Below are 22,192 nucleotides of genomic sequence, written 5' to 3' on the forward strand. Positions count from 1 at the left end.
TTATGTAAGATAGAAGATGAAATAACTAAAATATGAATAAGTAATTAAATTTTCGTAACTAATATTTACATAAAATTACATAGATTATTTTATAAGAACCCATTTATTTTATTAGTAATTTGTTATTTATGTTTTATCCTCAACATTAATTACTTATTTTTTCAAATTATTTTTTAAGACCAAAAATTATTACAATTTCAGAAATTAAAAAATGATCAAGTAGACCACATATGGGGTAAACAGACGTGTTGATCATTAATATATATATATTAATGAGAATTTTATACACATGACAATGAACAAATTACAATAAACATCATATACTATATGCTTGTCGGATGAACACTTTTGCTCCCACCTAAATCTGCCCCTCCCTGGTCTTGTTACTGCTTATTGCAATGCCCATTTAGTATACATACAAGCATATTTGTTTGATTCATTGAATAGAACTAGTTTGACAACTTGCTATATCATCATGACATGTAAGTACTACTTGAAATATTTATTTATTTTTGTAATAAGCCTATGTGTACAACAAAAGCTAAATTATATGAATAGGTTTTAGAGAAATATGAAGATTTGTTATGAGAATCTTTTTTTAAAAAATAGCTTTGTTTAGAATTTCAAAGAGAGGACTCTCTCATAAATATGAGAGCCTTGTATGATATATAGGCGGTTATTCATTTCTAACTCATCAAATAAATTAATTTTTTTACGATACAAAAGGTTTTTTTTAACAAATTTATCTTGTCATTTTTACTTATCATTTTAATTATTATAATTATATTCATTGCACCATTGCTATCACTTCCACCACCATTATCACCTTTGTGATTAATCTCAACTATCAAGTACATCCACCATCACAATTAACATTACCATCAATTATCACCAACATAATTTTTAGCCAGCACACCAATAGTACCGTCCACTGATTTTACCGTCACAATTCTTACCATCACTAATGTCCTAACGCCAATGTCAACACTATAAATCATCTCTAAAATCACCAGCAAACATAAATGTCACAACCCAATTTCTCAGACCGTGATGACATCTATTAACACGCACCAGCAGGTAAGCCTAACATTTAACCCTTAGCCCAGAGTCAGAGGCAATGGGCTATCAAGCGGAAGATGAATAAATAAAGCGAAGAGTAAGTAATAATGAGAAGAAAGAGAACAACGAAAAACAAACACAAGAAACCACACCAAAATCTGGCATCAGTCAGTAATTGAGTATCTAAATCAAAATAGGAGTACTAGGCTTTTTAAAAAATACAAAATAAGTACAGACAGTCTTCGAAAGCAAGTAAAGACTATTCCTAGTCCGTCATAGATGGAAATCGACCACTCTGAACGTCAGGAGCTCACCAAATCTCTGAACCAAAAGCTGCTCTGCACCAGTCCAAATCAACGGCGAAAACTCGTACTATGATCTACAGAGGGCAGAAGTGTAATATGAATACCAAACAAATGGTACTCAGTAGGCATAGACCGGCTGAGCTCCGCATATAAAGCAAGTATAAATAACATATAAATTGGTAAATACTACACCAGTAACTAATCAGGAATTATCACAATAATGACAAGAAATAAGACAAAGAGACTGGAGACATAAATAAAGGAGCAGAGTCGAAGAACACACTTGAAACGCAATCCAACAACCTATTAACAAGAAGAAGGCATCAAAGGAGTCTACTAAACAAGGATATAGTACCAAAGGGCAATGCTAACCACATAATCACCTAAGAACTAATCCGACTGAAACCTAGTAAGAAGTACCACCATAATCAACCTCAAATACCTCGTAGACCAACAACAAATACAGCCAAAGGTAAGTATAAGTAAGGTCAATTTATAATCGACTGGACACCCCTAACCCCAAAAGGTACAAATAATGACAAACATACCCCCGACATCCATAAATCGAGGGACCACACCATACAAGTATACTAGTGATAGGCGATGCTAATTAATGTAAGTATGTAGTAAAACTCATAGTGTTATCTGTAACCAAGACCTTTAACCCAAAGTGTCGTCTGTAATCATGGTCTTTAACCCAAAGTGTATAGACCCACTCCAGCCCTCGGTCTGGCAGGTGGACCCACGCAGTTCCCTCATTTGGTAGAAGTACTCACGGCCAAAGGGACCCATGGGGGACGCAGGAAATCCGTATACACTGCTTAGGCCTAAACCATGTCTTATAAAAGTCATCTCCGTCGATGGTACTGGAGAAATGTGTAGCTAGATCAGGTAGAAATGGAGACGATGCACCGGATATTAGTAAATTAGTAACCTCAAACCGTGAGCACCCTGAAAAGGAGCCGCCTAACCAGCCAGTAAACTCCCAAAGGCATCGGCTCAGCTAGCAAGAGTAAACCCAAGGGCATCGATAAGTAAAGAAAGGGCGTCGACACGCCGAATATCCAAGTAAAATGAGCACATACCAGATGTCTAATGCCACAAGTAGAAAAAAGAGTACGTCCTTAACGCCTCATAAGTTTTAAAACCAGTGACCAAGTAATCCAGGTGGTATGACTCCTTTTAAAAATCAGTTTAAAAGTAGTAAAAGCGTGAAAAATCCTTTTCAAAAATATTAGAGAAAATCCATAAAGAATCTGGAATCGTACTACAAAATGAGTGAAGATGCTCAATCAATGCAAGCATGTCATCACCAGTATTCAAACAAGGTACACACAGTCTGAATAGTACATCAAGTCATACCATACTAACAAGGCAAATGAACTAAACTTGGAGTCCAATCAACCCTCGAATACGACCTTGTGCCCAACAATGAATAATAGATAAGTAGACATCATAAGCCTAACGCTAATCAAAAGCAAACAATCGAGACATGATTCAAAATTAGATAGGTGGAGAAACATCTCTAGGAACGATGCCTTACCCCAAAATATGTCATCTCAGCTCCCAACGAGCACAACTAAATCAAACCTACAACTACGAAGAGCCTCAAAGGTCTCCAGCAGTAGCACTAAGTTACACCAGATATCACAAGCCCTATCGAAAGCTGCGCCTAGCTATAAAGGCACTAAACACAAACTAAAGCATCTAAGGCTCAACCCTAGCCTAAGTCCATCAATACCGATCCTAAGAAGGATAATCTCACCCAACCATAATGCAACCGAAACCACAAGCCTAAAATAAGGATCTCAAGAAACTACGCTAGCCTAAGGTCCACCGGAGTCAAGGAAATAAAATAAAATAAGGAAGGCCCTAAACCCGACCAATACCAACCTAAATTATATGCAATAGATACTAGACGATAACTAAAAGAACTTAGTCAAAAGGGGGAGATTGTAGCCTACCTCAAAGTCGAACTCGCGTGCTCTGAATTCACCAGAATAAAGCTCTCGACCTCTGAGTCACCTCCAATTGAAACTACACTAATAAAATATTAATCACCTCATCAATACGGACGTTTTGACATGAATATCATATTTTTCGGAGATGGACCCAAAATTGAATCCAAAATGAGATTGTGGGACACGCTACGAGAATAACGCAATCAACTCCATAAAACGATAAATTTGAGCTTAAAAAACATGTGTTCCAACTTTTACCACAATTCGATGCTCAAAAAATATGGAAATCAGCCCATGCATAATCTCACCATTAAAGGATAATTCAAGAAGGAGGGCAGTCCCTTAGAGACAGAATTTACCTCAAACGATGCTTCAATGGATGAAACTAATCACACCACAATGTTTTTTGTGGAAAACCCCACAACTTATTTACTAAAATCTCTAAATTCGGATTTGAAATGGCCTAGAAATAAACTTTCCAAGTTTTCAAAAAGATCAACTCAAAAACCATCCGGACCAGCAGTAAAAACTCAAAATTTACCTAGAATGCAACACCCACGATCAATTCTGACACTACCACGGTGTTCTCCTAAAAAAAACCACGCAAGATAGCATTTTGAATCACTCAATTTGGACTTGAAAATTTCAAAAATATTGTGTCTTAAAATGAGGGTTGAAAGTTGAAATGGGGCTTTAAATAAAAGCAGATCTGGTCACAAAAAGTAAAAATCTGGTCGCTAAAAATTCATTTTCTGGTCGCTGAAGGTGAGCCCAGAAAAATCAGGTTTTGCTATTTTTCAAAGTCTCCGAACGTACCTTCGGAATTCGTTCTTAACCCAATAAAAATAAATTAGATATGCTATCCCACTAAATTCGATATTTCGGACTCAATGGCGCATTCGAAATTCCCATACGAGGTTATTTTAATGAAAAGTGGGTCACACGTCCAAGTGTCATTTTAAGTCAAATTTCACAACGAGCCTCAATATTCCAGAACTAACCGTGCTGTCAGAATTTTTATCCGAGCACGTTTTCCAATAATAATGACCAAAGTCAATCATAGGCTAACTTTCAAAATCAAAAGCGTCAAATGGTCCCAAATACATATAGATTGCCTCGATAGTCGTGATGACAACACTACTAGCCTAATTTGGTCATTTCAGAGCTAATGAAACCATCAGAATTGGAATTCGAGGTCTCTTTGACCTGAAACTCAAAAAGTCACATCTAAACGAACTTAGGCCTTCAAAATACCAAAACGAACTCGGAACCTCTAAAAATTCAACCACCACTTCTTCTAGACCAAAAATCATCTCGCGAATCCAACGGAGTCCTCAAAATTCTATTTCGAGCATCGAAACTTCAAAAGTTGACCAACGTTTTCCTTGACCTAAAATTCATCAAATTTCTAACTCAAGACCTCAGATCTTCGTTACAACTCCAAAACTGATTCTGTAAACTCTCCTACACCAATTTTCATATTCCGGAGCTGCTAAAATCAACGGAATTTCATTCTGAAACTCATAGCTCCTGTTGACCCCAAATAGCACTTTTGAACACTTAAAACTTACGAAAACTTAAATTTTCAAAGACTCAAAATTTCATAAGATTTTTCTAAAATCTACACTCGATACCAACCACAAATGACTCAAGGCAACTAAAAAAAGGGGTAAAATGGACATTTCACAAAAAAAAATCCAAAAATGACCTTCAGGGTCATTACAATAAATGTTTCACTTTTTCAAATAGTGATTTGATATTATTAAAGTTGTATTTTTAATATTTAATTATTATTTATTGGAATTAAATATTTTTTATTTTAATTTATTTATCTGATTTTAACTTAACACGTAATTTAAGAAAGTAGAGAAAGTTTTAAATCTATGATATTCAATGAAACATATATAGAACGTAGCAAAATATCATTCAATTTTGTGATTATGGACATATAATGTGAAAAATTAAAATTAAATAGTTGTTAAAAAGTTATTATAAATATATTTGTATTGTAATGAACATCTATTATGTAGATTTTTTTGGAGAAAAATTAGGAATCATAATCAGAGAGCAAGTGAGTTTTCTCTATAAATAAATGATTTCCCTCATTACAAAGAATTCCTGAATCTTTAATCCTTTAAAATCAATAAGAACTCATCCCTTTTCTTCCTATTTTATTCTTCTTGTTATATAGTTTCATAACAAAACATTATTTATTTATTTTTAAAAAGAGGATAGGAATACGAACAAATTGAAAGAAAGGAAGTATGTTTTATATTTTTAGAGGGTCAAAAATGCTTTCTACTTTCCTCTATTAGCCAAGTTTGACCCTTCTTATACTGTAAGGGGTCGTTTGATTGTTAAAAGTTATTCCAGGATTAATTATCCGAGGATTAGCTATTCTGGGTTAACTTATTCCATTATGTATATGGGATAAATTATCTCATCACTATGGTATATATGGTGGAATAAATTATCTCAAACATGACATCCAAATAAGACATCAAAATTTTATCCCTAAACTATTTTTTTATCCCAAGACTATTCATTTTTATCCACCACACTAAACGATCAAATATATGTATGTCATTACCAATATTAACAAAAATATCCCTTGTAATGACCCAATTAGGTCATTTTGAGTACTAGAGCTTTTTATTTCATAAAATATTCATCCCGTAAATTTTTAATGGGTATTTTGGACTATTTGGTAACTACGGTTAATTAATTGAGGGGTAACTTTGGATAACTAATTTAATTAGTGGACTAAATTGATAATTTATTTTATACCCTATACCACTTATCTCATATTTAATAAAATAAAGTGGAATAGGATTTAATATTTTATTTGTGCACTACTAAGCATAACTGAAAAGAGAAAAAAAAAAGGACGAGAACTCACACGGACGACGAATGTAGGTACAAATCTGAGAAATCTCATATTCTTATGAATATACAAACCAATGATTGAGTATGTGTATAAAATAAATTTAACTATATTGTTGGGTAGTGAATATATTATGTTAAGATTACTTTGGCAGAGTTGATAGAAATAGTAGGAAAGGTGGGTGTTGACACCCAATTTTGACCCTTCACAAACGAAATTAATTTTCATATAGTAATTTTTTCTTATAAATCTAACCATTTTTTTTTCACTCCACCCTTAACCAAATTTCAAGTTATTTTTTTTTTAAACTCAAAATTTGGGTCCAAATTCATCCCAATCCAATATTGTCATCCACTCTCTACAAGTCCAATAACAACAACAACCTACATTACTACAACATTCTAACACCTATTCACCTAAAGTCCAATTCTTATAATAGTTTTGGCCAAACACCAACTTACTACAATACATATATTATACTTATATAATACTATCCCCACCCCTTTCTACTTTTTCCTTTTCCACCTCCCAATCCCACCTAAACCACCTTTTTTTTAAAATCCCAAACATCATCATTCTCCTATCTTCATCTTTTTCCTTTTCCTTTTCCTTTTTTTTCTTTTTCCTTTTTCACCCCACCAAACCCATCATTATTCAAAACTTCATTATTACTCTCACCAACCTCATTCTTTTTAAAAGACATCTTCATCTTCTTCATAAAAAAAGATGAACAAGAAAGAGAGAGACACCATTTTCTTTTACCAAGAACACACACAAAAAAAAAAAAATCAAGAACACACACACAAAAAAAAGGAGAGAAAGGAAGAAGAACAAAAGGGAGAATTAATCTACAATCATCAATATTCATCAACATACAAGAAAAAAAAAAGGAAGCAAGAACATAATACTACAAAAAAGAAAATCATAAAAAAAAAAAGTTTAGTCTCGGATTTTTCATTTTTTTTTAGTTCTTTCTCTCATTTCTTGATAGGTTAAAGGAGTTCATCGTCCTCAAATTCGTCGTCTCAATCGCTGCCCGAAAATAGGTAAGAATCTTTTCTCGATTTTATTTACTTAATTAACAATTATTTCATGTCTTCTATGTAGTTGGTTTGTAATTATTTTTTAGTTAGCATGTGTTAGAATCAATTAGATTAATGATAAAAAAAATGAAAAATTTTTGTCTTGCTTAAAGTGTAGAGACATCTTATAAAAAAAAAACTCAATTTCGTTCATGACTTTTTTAGTAGTTTTGTTTGACCATATAGATTCTCATATTTTTAATTTCTTCTTTATCATGATTTAAATAATAAATATATACTTAAGTTATCATTGAGTTAGAATTTTCATTTTTTCATGGCTTAATTGATGTAAATCTTGCTTTAAAATTTGAGTTAGTTTACTATATAGGTTAATTTCATGTTCTTTAGTTATTTGAATATATATATTTTCTACATGTATGCATGTTGTTAGTCACTATATTGATGTAAATCTTGCTTTAAAATTTGACTTAGTTTAATGTATAGGTTGATTTCATGTTCTTTAGTTATTTGAATATATTTCTATATATATATATATATTATTATTATTATTATTATTTTTTTACATATATGCATGTTGTTAGTCACTATGTTACTTTATATGCACTTCTAGTTGCATTCTCCAAATTGACATAGAAAGATAATCTTCAATTTATTGTCTTAAAATATTATGTTATATTTGTTTGTTCAATTTAAAATGAGTAGTAGCTTATATGATTTTATTTTGGTGCATGTGACACCATCCAAGTCCATCTTTGGACTAAATCCTCGCATACCATTGAGTTTTGAGTCAACTTCACTCTTGTTCGAATTTTGAAAGCTGATACGCAGATGTAAAGGAGGTTTACTATAGGTTCCGGAGGAAGAAAATAGGCTGATATACAATCTATATACAGGAGATACAGAAAAAGGGTGACTGTATATATTGATATATATTTATATATAATCATGATATACAGAAACGAAATGGGCCAAAGGCCCAAAATACAGGTGGCCCAATATCTTAGTCCAGGTGTACAGAAACTAAGTATTGGGCCGGATTTTTGTTTTGTTTATATTGTTATTCTATTTATTTGGGTTGTAATAATTTGATTTATTTATGGTTGTGTATACTTGCTTAGATGTTAATTTTTAGTTTGGTTTGACTTAATCGAACTCCCCTTAAAAGAGAAACCATTTTTGTGTTAATTTGCTCTAAAAATGACTTTGTTCAAGTATTTTTCTTTTAGTTAGACATTTAAAAAAAATAGAATTTTCTTTCAAATTATCTTAAAGTATTTTTTATAAGTTGATGTTCTTTCAAATCAATTGAGTTTAAAGTGTCTTTCTCTAAAAAAAAATAAAAAAATTCTAAATAGCTCAAATGATTTTTCTTATGTAATCAAAGTCTTAATCATCTTTAATTATATATATACATGTATATTATAATCAAATGTTTAAGTTTTATCAATTTTGTTATTTATTTTATTTTATTTTTTCTAAAAAATAATTTCAAAGTCTTCGTTTTCTTTTAAATTAATATTTCCCAAAATTAGTCAAATAAATTTCAAATCGTTGGATAACCGCATGTTAGCGGCTATTTTAAGTGCTAAAACCTTCTTAAAATAGTAATATGAACCTCGTACCCTTTTTCTCTAAATTTTTAAGACTTAAATCTGTTAGAGTCTTTTAAATTAAGTTTTCTTAATTTCTTTAAAAAATTAAGTGGCGACTCTTTTTTTTACTAAAATTGATTTTTTCTTATAAAGATGAAATTAATTTTACACTTTGTCCATTTTTCAGCATAACAGTGGGTATATAATCATATGACCTAATCATTAGGAATCTTTATGAGCATATTTGGTGAATATGAAAAAAAAAAACTATGATTCTGTATATGTTTTAATCTGCACCACCACTGTTTCTAGTAGTTGGTCTCGCCTTTAGTTAATTTTATTTAATTATCACATTATAATTCAAGTTTTAATATATTGAGATAGATAATTAAATGTTAGGTGTATTGTATTATATCAAAATCATTAGATTTATGTTATTGGGGGAATTGAGGCTTAACCCTAGGCTTGAGTTTTAGAGAGTTGATTATAGAATTTGATGAGTTGTTGGATCTAGGTTAAACATATATATAATGTTGGTGTCTACATATTCATTTCCTTACGAATATTGTATACTTGATATATTGAAAATGTTTCAATGCATTGAAGAAAGGAAAAACATTGATGGATTAGCTTGCTTGACTTTGGTTCTTCGGTTGAGGTAGGTTATGATTTTAATAGTGATTGATAGTAATTGAGTAATGTATGAAGTTTATTATGCATTTAATTGTCGTGATTTGGATGGTTGATAAACTTTGGTATTGATATCCTTCCTGATACACAACCTATCTCCATTCCTCCTTATAGGATGGCTCCTGCTGAGTTGAAAGAGTTGAAAGAACAACTGAAAGACCTCCTAGATAAGGGGTTTATTAAGCCAAGTGTCTCACCCTGGGGCGCTCTTGTCCTATTCGTGCGAAAGAAAGATGGGTCCCTCAGAATGTGCATTGATTACCGACAACTAAACAAGGTCACCATTAAAAACAAGTACCCTCTCCCCAGAATAGATGATTTATTTGACCAACTTCAGGGTGCCACATGTTTCTCTAAGATAGACCTCAGATCAGGCTATCACCAGTTGAAAGTGAGAGAATGTGACATCCCGAAAACGGCTTTTCGAACCCGCTATGGTCATTTTGAGTTTCTTGTTATGTCCTTTGGATTGACAAATGCTCCAGCAGCTTTTATGGACCTCATGAACCGAGTATTCAAGCCATACCTAGATACGTTTGTAATTGTCTTCATCGATGATATTTTGGTCTACTCTAGAAGTAAGAGTGAGCATGCTAATCACCTTAGGATTGTCCTTCAAACTCTTAAGGAGAAGGAGTTGTATGCTAAGTTTTCAAAGTGTGAGTTTTGGCTTGAGTCTGTAGCATTCCTAGGTCATATTATATCTGGGGATGGAATCCAAGTTGATACTCAAAAGATTGAGACAGTTAAGAACTGGCCCCGACCCACCTCTCCAACCGACATAAGGAGTTTCTTAGGTTTGGCTGGTTACTACAGGAGGTTTGTTGAGGGATTTTCATCCATATCCTCACCATTGACTAAGCTGACTCAGAAGAAGGCTAAGTTTCAATGGTCTGATGCTTGTGAGAAAAGTTTTCAAGAGTTGAAAGCTAGATTGACTACTGCTCCAGTACTATCCCTACCCGAAGGAATGGATGGTTTTGTAATCTATTGTGATGCTTCAAGAGTTGGGTTGGGATGTGTATTGATGCAGAAAGGTAAGGTCATTGCCTATGCCTCCAGACAGCTTAAGACTCATGAGAGGAACTACCCCACTCATGACCTTGAGTTGGCAGCTGTGGTATTTGCTCTTAAGATTTGGCGTCACTATCTTTATGGTGTACATGTGGATGTGTTCACAGACCATAAGAGCTTGCAGTATGTATTCAGCCAGAAGGAGCTGAATTTGAGGCAAAGGAGATGGCTAGAGTTGCTCAAGAATTATGACATGAGCATTCTCTACCACCCAGGTAAAGCAAATGTAGTTGCTGATGCTCTTAGCAGGTTATCTATGGGAAGTACAACTCATGTGGAAGAGGAAAAGAAGGAGTTGGCAAAGGAAGTGCATAGACTTGCGCGTTTGGGAGTTCAACTTATTGACTCTAGTGAGGGTGGTACAATAGTACGAAATGGAGCCGAATCATCTCTAGTTGCAGAGGTGAAAGAAAAGCAAGATCAGGACCCTATTCTTCTTCAACTGAAGGATGAAGTTCACAAGCAGAAGGTAATGGCTTTTACCAAAGGGGGAGATGGAGTGTTGAGATATCAAGAAAGATTATGTGTTCCAAGTGTTGATGGTATTAGGGAGAGAATCATGAAAGAAGCCCATAATTCTAAGTATTCCATCCATCCAGGTTCAACAAAGATGTATCATGACTTGAGAGAAGTATACTGGTGGAGTGGAATGAAGAGAGATATAGCAGAGTTTGTGTCCAAGTGCCCAAATTGCCAACAAGTTAAAGTTGAGCACCAAAGGCCTTGTGGAGTGGCTCAGAATATAGAGATACCGGAATGGAAGTGGGAAATGATCAATATGGACTTCATTACCGGTTTACCACGAACCCGCAAACAACATGACTCTATTTGGGTGATTGTGGATAGGATGACCAAATCGGCCCATTTCTTGCCGGTTAAGACTACGAACACTGCAGAGGATTATGCCAAATTGTATCTTAGAGAGATTGTTAGACTGCATGGAGTTCCTTTGTCTATCATCTCTGATAGGGGAGCTCAATTTACTGCTCAGTTTTGGAAGTCATTTCAGAAGGGCTTGGGTTCAAGAGTGAACCTTAGTACTACTTTTCATCCGCAAACAGATGGCCAGGCAGAGCGTACGATACAGACTTTGGAGGATATGTTAAGAGCCTGTGTCATTGACTTCAAAGGTAATTGGGATGATCATTTACCTCTTATTGAGTTTGCATACAATAATAGTTTCCATTCGAGTATTCAAATGGCTCCTTATGAAGCTCTGTATGGGAGGAGATGTAGATCACCAATTAGTTGGTTTGAAGTTGGTGAAGCTGAGTTGATTGGACCAGACATGGTTCACCAAGCTATGGATAAGGTGAAAACCATACAAGAGAGGTTGAGGACTGCTCAAAGTCGCCAAAAATCCTACACTGATGTTAGAAGAAGAGATTTAGAGTTCGAAGTGTACGATTGGGTATACTTGAAAGTTTCACCCATGAAGGGTGTGATGAGATTTGGAAAGAAAGGAAAGCTTAGTCCCCGCTACATTGGTCCTTATCAGATTATGAGGAGGGTAGGTAACGTAGCCTATGAATTGGAGTTGCCTCCAGAATTAGCTGCTATTCATCCCGTGTTTCACATCTCTATGCTTAAGAAGTGTTTGGGAGATCCTTCACTTGTTGTCCCAGCTGAGAGCATTGGGGTGAAAGAGAGTTTGAGTTATGAAGAGATTCCAGTTCAAATTCTTGATCATCAGGTTCGCAAATTAAGAACTAAGGAAGTGGCATCTGTCAAAGTCCTATGGCGAAATCAATTTGTTGAAGAGGCTACATGGGAAGCTGAAGAAGATATGAAGGCTAACTATCCTCATCTATTTATGCCTTCTGATGACGATATTCAAGGTAATATTCCTTACTTCTACCTTTGAGTCGATGTTTATTCTTGAGTTTGAGTCATTAACCATTTGAGTATCGGAGTTGATGTATTGATGATATTCATTCTTTATGTCTCCTATTTGCATCTTCATTCGAGGACGAATGATCCCAAGGGGGAGATATTGTAACAACCCCTAAAATGTTGTATGTCGGTATTTCAATTCTCGACAAAAATAATACAGCCTCTGTATTTTGGGCATAACTTTTCATAGGTTGGTCCAAATTAGGTGATTCAAATTTTTGGGTAATCACAACATCCTTACCTACAACTTTCATGAAGAACATAACTTCAAATTCGGAGTATAAGTAGGTCAAATAAATTAATCTTTGCAAGATATAGTGCTGTGACAAAATTGAGTGTTGATAGAAGAAAATTCATATCTCACTGTAGGTTGCTCCAAATTGGTTGATTCTTGAACTATATGAAACTAGACTTCCATATCTACAATTCTTATGAAGAAACCAAATCCTAATAAGGAATTTATCTTATTCAAACGTAGCTTCGAAAATGAGTATTCTGTTAAAAAGAACTCATCTTACCTACCATGGAAACATCTAGATGCATTTGACATCATGCATGACATAAATTGTCCTCCATTTAACATCATCCATTACATCAATATATTCCATTAAATTTTCAGATTTTTCTTTATAATTATTTTATTTATTGTTAGGTCCCTCTTTCCCACCTATAAATACCCACCTTATTTCCTCATTTTATTCATCAAGCTTTCCTAAGCATTTCTTCTCTCTACATACTTCTTCTCAAATATAGTTTTAGTTTTAGTAGTATAAAAATACTACTCCGGTTATTCTTATACTCCGGGTAGTACACAAAACGCTTCGGCGAGAAGAAAAGGCTAGGGATCCAAGAGTATTCCAATTCGGAGTAAACCTTCGGATTTAAGGTATGTAAGGCTTTCATAGCATTGGATTGAGTTCGTCCATGCGCCCAATATTTAAATTTATTATAATTGAGTTATAGTTGAGTTTTATTCAAATCTTGAATTCTAGATGAATTAATTCTTCTTCTATTGAGTTTGATATATTTATGCATTAATATTATTATTATTGTTATCTCTCATATTATTGGAATTATTGTTCATGGCTACTTTCCCATGAATTCTAATTGATTTGATGTTCATGAATATTTTTACATATGTTTTGAGTAAAGATGTTGGCTTTTTATTATTTTTATTGATAAAAAGAGAGTTATATAAATTAATACTATATATGTATTTTATTGAGTTTTGAAAGAGTAAAAGAGTTGAATTTGAATGAATTTGAGAAAATGATATTTTGAGCAAGATGTTTTGATGAGATGTAAATGATGTTTTTGGAAGTATAATGATTGATGACCATGAAATGAGATGAGTTTGATAATTTAAATTAAAGTCCAATGAGACTAGATGATGAGTTTAATATGAGCACATATTTTGGGAGTAGTATTGAGCACCGAGTTGGGTAAGAGTTTAATTGACTCAAACCCCAGAACTACGTAGCCAGCGTAGGATGGAGGCTATGCCTCTTAAGTCCCAAAAAGAGGACTTTGATGAATGGATCCAAGATGGTGATGTCATTTACCCTGGCAAGGTATTGGATGGATGTGGCAACGACATCGCTTCGTTGTATCATCGCTAGCTCATAAGTGATGGTTGTCGGTTAGAGAAACTCCCAACTGAGTAAGCATTGCTTATTACTATTATTTTTATTATTATATTTTAAACTTGCGTTACATATTCATGTTGAGATGATGTTGAGTTCTGAGCTGAGTTTTATTGAGAGGAGTATCTTGATATCTATCCTTACCTTCCTGCCATTTTACATACTCGTACATTCCACGTACTGACGTCATTCGACCTGCATCGTTTTATGATGCAGATACAGGTGTTAGAGATCCTCAACAGGCGCATCGTTGAAGATCATTTCTTTTCAGCTATTTGGTGAGTCCTTCTTGTATTCGAAGGAACTCCTTATCCTTTTATTATTGTTGAGTGTGATGTTTCTTTTGAGGTAGCCATGGACATGTCATTGGCACCATCTAAGAGTATTAGAGGCTTCATAGACAGAGTCTGATGATGTAATCGGAGTAGTTCTCCTTAGAAACTACTTCTTCTAATAATTATCTATTTTTCCTTTGATTATGACAAGCCCACATTAGTATTCTTAAGTCTTCCGCTCATGAATAAATAAGAAATGAGACCAAGTGGTTCTCTCAGAAGTCAGAAATGGTTTCTGAGTGCCGGCCACGCCTAGGGTACCCTCTCGGGGCGTGACAGAAATATTGTTAATAAAGTGGAAAGTAATAATAAAGAATGATAAATTAATTATTTTGAATCGGGTGTCACGTCCGACCAGTGGAGGACCAGAAATTTTATGAAGGAGGTTCAAAAAAAATTAAACACGCTAATCATATCCATAAATAAATGGGTCGGATCAAAAATACCTGTTTTGCAAGAAGCAGGGGTCTTTTTATAAGTTTTTCAGTTTCTTTTGAATTCTCTTTAGCTCCTAAAAGTGCAAATGGAGAGCAAACATAAACTTTTACATTTAAAAAGGTTTAAAATAAACACAATCTCAAAATAAAAACACTCTTACGCCATAAAAAAGACATAAAATGGCTTTAAAACAATACAAAAACACCCTGAACAATATAAATTATTATATCTTGATATGTATTACAAAACATAGTGATAATTACACCACCTTGAAGGGGGATTAAGAAACCAAACATACGAATAAGCCTATCAAAACATTATTTTACAATTGAAATTCAACCACATACACTATTACAATTGTATTCTACGAGGTTTCATATCTTGAAATGTCTTAATGATAGCATCATTAGAAATACTATCAAATACATCTTTTTCTAAATAAGGCACCAAACAACCACTAAAAAAATCATCACTCATTTGGCTCCGCAAGTCATTCTTGATAAACTTCATTACCGAAAAAGCTCTTTCAACGGAGGCAGTGACAACTGATAGAAGTAAAGCAAGTTTCACTAAATGGAATATCAAAAGATAAGTAAAATATTTCTTTGTCTGAACTAATCTTTTGAAAAGATCACAAAGCCCATTTATATTGGAGAACCTTTCATCAACATCACGAACATCAACAATATAACTTGCAAGTTGATTGTTAAGAGTACTCATATTAGATTCATCAAAGTCATCTGGATATAATTCCGCCATTCTCATTACTTTTTTGATGTCAAAACTTGAAAATGAGTTAATTGAATTCAAGCAAGCAATTTCATGGAGCAACTCGGTAGTCACCTCATCAAAACGATTATTAAGTTTTTGAAGTTGCCAATCAATAATATTGCAAAACACTTCAACACGATAATGATGTGAGATTGTATAGTTAGCAAGCTTTCGTCGTGATCTTAAAGAGCGAATATATGGCTCCTCAAAGGTAGGTATCAAAACATCATGTTGGATACAAAATGTAGATACCTTAGCAATAAGAGAGTCTCATTCATCATCCCTTAAAACTTGCAACCTTCTCTTTGCTACTTCAACAAGTAGCATGGCATTTGCAATATCTTGCTCCTTTTTTGTAAGCATTTATTAAGCTCATTTGTAATTCCTAAGACATCTCTCATCAAATGCAACATGAAAGCAACCTCATATGTTCGGCAAGCTTCGAAATGTCCCATTGCCTTAGCTCTTTCATCCAAATTTTGTCCATCAAGAGCAAGTGACTCAAAAACACAAAGAATAGATCCAAACATAATAATAAAATTATTAAAGGATTTATAATGAGATCCCCAACGAGTGTCACAAGCTCTTGAAAGACCAAGTTGTTGATTCAAGCCCCTACCAGTTGTAAGTTCACCCATATCTAATGCCTCTTTAATTTATTTTTTTTGAGAATCACGTAATTTATCCATACGTTTAAAAGATGACCCAATACATTTAAAATATTTGAGACCAATACTACAAGTTTTCCCACTTCAACACACTTTTTAGAGACCCCAACAAGAGTTAGTTGAAGTTGATGAGCAAAACAATGGATGGAATAAGCCGATCTACTTTCTCGCCTAATCAACATTTTAACGCCATTGATCTCACCTTGCATATTGCATGCTCCATCATAACATTGTCCACGCACACTTGATGGACTCAAAGAATGTTGAGCAAGTAAATTAACAATTGCCTCCTTTAGAGATGAAGCACTAATATCTTGAACATGAACAATGTCAATAAGTCGCTCCATCACAAATTCCTTTCTATCAATATATCGAAATACAATAGTTATTTGCTCCTTACGTGACACATCAAATGATTCATCAACTAGCAAGGCAAAGTAATCACCATTTAATTTATCAAGAATAAATTTAACGGACTCTATTTTACATGCACTCACAATATCTTTTTGAATCTTTGGAGAAGTCATTTGATCATTTTGAGAAGCATTTTCTAGTACATAATCACAAATTTTATCACATTTGTTTGCATACCATGAGAGAATTTCAAGAAAGTTACCCCTACTAAGTGATGATTTAGATTCATCATGACCTCGAAATGCAAATCCCTGAGTTATGAGAAGTCTTACTACATCAATTGAAGCACTTAAGCGAATCCAATATCCATACTTAAGTTGATTAGATTGTCTCTCAAATGAAAATTGAATAGATTGTCGTTGTCGTAATAAATCTTGACATTTCTTTTTTGATTTATTATGTATGCTATTTGGTAGACCAATATATTTGTCAAGACTACTCTTTTTATTCCAACTCTTAAACCCAACACTTGAAAATATTTCACCTCCTCTTTGATGAATGTTATGGTCTTTAAATAGATAACAATACAAACAATAGACTGCATCTTTACTAACACTATACTCCAACCAATCATGATATACACCATCAAACCATTCATGATTAAAACGACGTATTGATCCAGAAATATTTGTTTGAGAATACTCATGCACTGCTAAATGAGGTTGGCAAGGACCATTCAAAAGGTATGCTCTTGTAATAATAGCACGATGATTTGAATGATGGTTCAATATTGAGATTCTTTTACTAGGATCAAACTTTAAAGAACTCAAATCAAATTCTTGAGAAGAATGTAATGATACTTACGAATGATTAACATTTTCTTCTTGGTTAGATTGACTATGACTTTGAGAGGCTAAACTTGATTTCAAAATTTGGTGAAATACTTCTTCATTGAAGCTTGAGACTGAATTGTAAAGACTAAGAGCACATAAATAAGACAATAAATACCATTATACCAAAGTCAAAGCCATATACATTTCTGGAAAAAAAATTTGAAAATTTTAAGAACAAAAAAAATGAAGAAGAACTAAGAACTTACAAGCAGTGGCTGAGAGAAACGGACAGCGGCGGGCGCCGACAGCGGGCAGCGACGGGCGCCGACAGCGACGGGCGCCGACAGCGGACAGCGACGGGCGCCGACAGCGGGCAGCGACGGGCGACGGCGTAGAATGGACAGCAGGTCAGCAGCCAAATATCAAAGAGCAGCTGGGCACTTAACAGCAAATTTGAAAGAGAAGAGAAGAGTTGGGAGAGAAGATGAAATAATGAAATACCTAGAAAAAGAAAAAGAGGAGTTTTATATTTGTTGACTTTTCAATTAAAGATTGAAATTTTTTAAAAAATTAATATGTTAAGAAGTCATTTTTTAATTTACATTTAATTTAAAAAATGTCAAAAACTAAGCCTAAAAATGTACCTAAAATCAAAAAAAAAAATGTGCTTATTCGAATTCAAACCCGCGAGCTGTGATAAGCTAAGGCAAAATATTGAACCCCCTTTGCCACTGAGCTAGTCCTTTGGCTTATGCTCAGGAGGTTAAATGTTAAATATATATATATATATAAATTAAAAAAATTATCTTATATATAGTATAATTTTTTAACGAAGGAGGTTTGGATGAACCCCCTGAACAGCATGGGGTCTGCCCCTGCGTCCGACACAATATTATTGGATCGGATGTTCCATTTCTACACGGTATATTTGGATCGAGTGTCACGAGCTGACACAATATTATTGGATCGGGTGTCACATTACGACACGGTAATATGAAAGGAAAACAAATTAAAATGACTTAATGTTACCCAATCTCAAATAACTCATTTTCCAAAAGAGCGTGATGTGGAGGCCTGAGTCCTCATGTGTGATCTTGATATTGTTGACTGGTTATGAATTGTTCATTGTGTTGTCACTTGATCTTGATCTTGTTGGTTGTCACATGTTAAGTGTTATGGTTGATTTTCCGCTATTACTTTATGCATATTGTTTTTTATTTCGAATCACCTGATGATACCTACTTAGTACGTGTTGTCCTGTACTGATCCTTACTAGTATTTTTTTTATTTTCCTTTTGTGGAATGCAGCAAATGTACCAGCAACTTTGACTCGACCTCAGCTATAGCCAGTGTCCAACACACCAGGTTCCAGGGTGAGCTATTCATTCTAGCTCGTGTTGGATTCTCTCGAACATGGCATGATGTCCTTAGTTTTCGGACACATTAAGTTATTTATTTATTCTGGTGTTTGATATTTTCAGACTTAGTATTTTAGAATTAAATGTCCTTGTGTGATGACTTTCAGGTTTTGAAAAAATATATATAATAGACTTAGTGATTTTATTATTTCTTACTCTCATAAATTGAGTTCCATATTATTGTCATATTTTATAAGTTAGAATTGTATTATTGGTTCTCCCACCTAGGAAGTTAAGTGTGAATGTCATTCATGACCCATTTTGAATAATGTTTACGTGGCTAGACATTTTAGATGAAATGAATGTCACGTGACATGCCATTGCAATGCGAATTTTTTCTCTTTTTTCCTTTTCCCCTTCTTCAACAAGAACAAAGTTTTAAAAGCCTCAAGTTTAATAACTATCCTCTAAATTGCTCCACCGTAAATTTTTAATTTTCTGACCTCGTAAAGTATCACTAAAAAGGCCTATATTCGTATACTTTATTGGACGCGTGTCAACATAGGTTTCATTAAAAAAAAGTAAAGCATCTATTTGTCCCATTGAACCTTTGTTGAACAACCTTCAACCATTAACCCTTTTAACACTTCCCAAGAAGCTTCCAATTCGTTCAAATAATTCAATATTATCCCTTCTTACTTGTTCATATACAATTTGGCTCAAAAGAAACAATAAATTTTAATATTATTAATATCATTCTTATTACTTACATAAGTCATAAAAATATTAATAAATAAATAAATAATATTTAATAAAAAGGATAATAAGAGTATAAGACAGGTGTTAGAATATCACAATAAAGTACAAAAGAATATTTAAAAGTTAAATAATTGGAACAGAAAACTCAACTTAAAGAATATATAAAACCCACATGTACATTATTATATATGTAAATAATATTTGGAAACAGATAAAATATAAATGAAAATTTGAACTATTACCGGGTCATGAAACCATTTGAAAATAATGTGAGTTATATTCATGCAGTATTTTAGTAGTATTTAACTCCAGAAAAGAAACAACAATAGCATGCTTCGCTTTACTTTATCAATTTTGTGTCTAACGAGGCAACGGGTACATTTTGATTACATAAAAACAAAGCAAAGATCCAATAAGAAATAGCAATAATAAGCAGAAATCATCATCTACTAGAAAAGAAGGTGGTGTCAGATTAACTACAGACAAAAGTTTTCACTGTTCAAAATCAACAATGGACATCGATCTCCCACAAAACAGTTAAACCACCATTAACACCTAGCTAGAGTTGATACGAAAGTTTCTTCATCGGTATTACAAAACCGGAATTTGATTGAAAGCAATAAAAGATAAAAGGAACTAAACAAGAGAGTGTAATTAGCAATGGACAATTACTCGCATTCCTTCACTGGTGAGCAGATCAACCAGATATGGCCATAAGGATCCGTCAGCTTTCTTCCTACACCACCACGACAACAGGCACCATCAGCACCACCATCTTCTGATTTAGATTCAGCAACAGCACCAGCACCGATAGCCTTGGCTACAGCAGCATTGACATCCTCAGTCTCCAAGCAGAAAACACATCCAGTCGAAGCAGTCTTCACACTAAACAATAACCAATAATAGTATCAGCTTGACGTTCAAATAAACAAATCAAAATGAAAAATCATCTCGCTGTAACAACGTCGTAAACCACATACACAAGTACATAGTATAAACGTAAATACACTAAACACTTGCGGTTTTTCAAAATATCAACAAGTTAAAACGCGGCACATACAAATTACATACAACATCTCAGATCTGCATTGTCAAACCACAGCCAGCGAGCGTAACAAACTTATAACGCAAACCAAATAGACGTAAATATAGATTAAAAAAAGTCATAAAACACTTTAATCATCCAAAAGCATACATAATTATCACAAAAATATCTTCTCAACAAAAATCGCATATACAGAATAAAGAAACAGAGCAAATACAATAATTATCAGCTGTTAAACAAACAAAACTCGACAACATCTGAAACGGAGATTTGCTGAAATTTTGAAAGTTTGCGAAAACTAAAACTAATTACTGATATTAACTTTCTGTAACATACTATTTTCAGTGAGCTCTTCAAAATATCTACACCTCGTTTTGCTTCACAATAAAAGCTTTCACCAAACGGCCTTTCCAAATGTTTCTTTAGAAAACCAATGTATAGCTCTTTTACATGACAGATCGGATGATTTTAGAAACAAAAACGAAGAAATCGAGCTAATCATACGCAAAAACATGTTAAAAAAAAGCAAAAATGAGAAATACGTACGGAGCAGAAGTGTCCTCATCAATAAGGTCAGAGACAATGAAAGAAAATGAACCAAGCTTGAGTTCAACAAAGAGGATAAGTGGTATCTCCTGCTCGGCTTTCCTCTTAGGGTGGTTCACACGTCCAACCTCCTCAGCACCGAAAGCATTTTTGTAGAACTGCACGGTGTCTTTAGCTTTTGGTGCTTTCACGAACAGCTGCGGCTTCACCGCCGTGAAAACGACGGGAACTTGAGTTGCTTCCTTCTCAGCTCCTCCTCCATTAAGTGCCTCTTCAGCCATTGTTTCACTGCGAAACCCTAAGAGAGAGAAAACAAAAACGTACAGAAGAAGGAAATGGAGAAGAAGAAGAACAGAGAGAAAAAAGCAAAAATGCCAAATGAATTTTGGATATAAGTAGGAAAAATGCAGTTGGGTTATTGGGGTATTTATAGGAAGTGGAGAACCGGAAACGTTTTGTGCATTTATTGGATAATTGCACCTTTAGTCCTTTAGTTATTAGTAAACGTTTGTTTTAGTCATTATAACATTCGATTAAGCACATTCAATATTTAGCAGGCATTACGAGAGAGAAAACTGTGAATGGTTGCTATTTTGAAATTAATTTATAAGAATTTTTAATTAGTTAGACTTCACGCATGATATAATATAGTTAAAGCATGTGATAGATCCTTAATAATCGAATTGGTTTGATTTTGAACCACCCTAAATAATAAAGAACAAAAAATGGACATTCAAAATAATTAAAGGGTTTATTATTCTGAAATGGATATTATTAAAGGATAAAATTCGAAATTAATAAACATTTGAGGGACCAAAACAAAATTTTCTCTTCCATTCTCCATTGAAACGTTCTTATTTATTTTTTTACAGGAGTATCGAGACAAAAGTGAGTACTGACAGCAACACATTAACCCTCAGTTTTGTAGAAAATATCGTAAT

General features: G+C 33.8%; 1 protein-coding gene across 1 annotated transcript; it reads right to left on the bottom strand.

The window, feature by feature from the left end:
- Window positions 1-20,089: 20,089 nt before the first annotated feature.
- Window positions 20,090-21,636, bottom strand: LOC129899555 (uncharacterized protein At5g48480). Its single transcript, XM_055974558.1, has 2 exons — window positions 21,252-21,636; window positions 20,090-20,545 (listed from the first exon to the last, which is right to left on the bottom strand). Exons 1-2 carry the CDS (start codon window positions 21,530-21,532, stop codon window positions 20,329-20,331), a joined length of 498 nt encoding a protein of 165 aa, XP_055830533.1. The 5' UTR covers window positions 21,533-21,636; the 3' UTR covers window positions 20,090-20,328.
- Window positions 21,637-22,192: the final 556 nt, after the last annotated feature.

This window comes from Solanum dulcamara, chromosome 8, assembly GCF_947179165.1.
Source record: "Solanum dulcamara chromosome 8, daSolDulc1.2, whole genome shotgun sequence".
In the NCBI taxonomy this organism is placed as follows: Eukaryota; Viridiplantae; Streptophyta; class Magnoliopsida; order Solanales; family Solanaceae; genus Solanum; species Solanum dulcamara.

Excerpts from the sequence above, each read along its gene's own strand:
- LOC129899555 (XM_055974558.1), bottom strand. The coding sequence starts at position 21,532 with ATGGCTGAAGAGGCACTTAATGGAGGAGGAGCTGAGAAGGAAGCAACT. Across the intron at positions 20,546-21,251 it reads GATGAGGACACTTCTGCTCC|TGTGAAGACTGCTTCGACTG; the intron begins GTACGTATTTCT and ends GTTATTGTTTAG.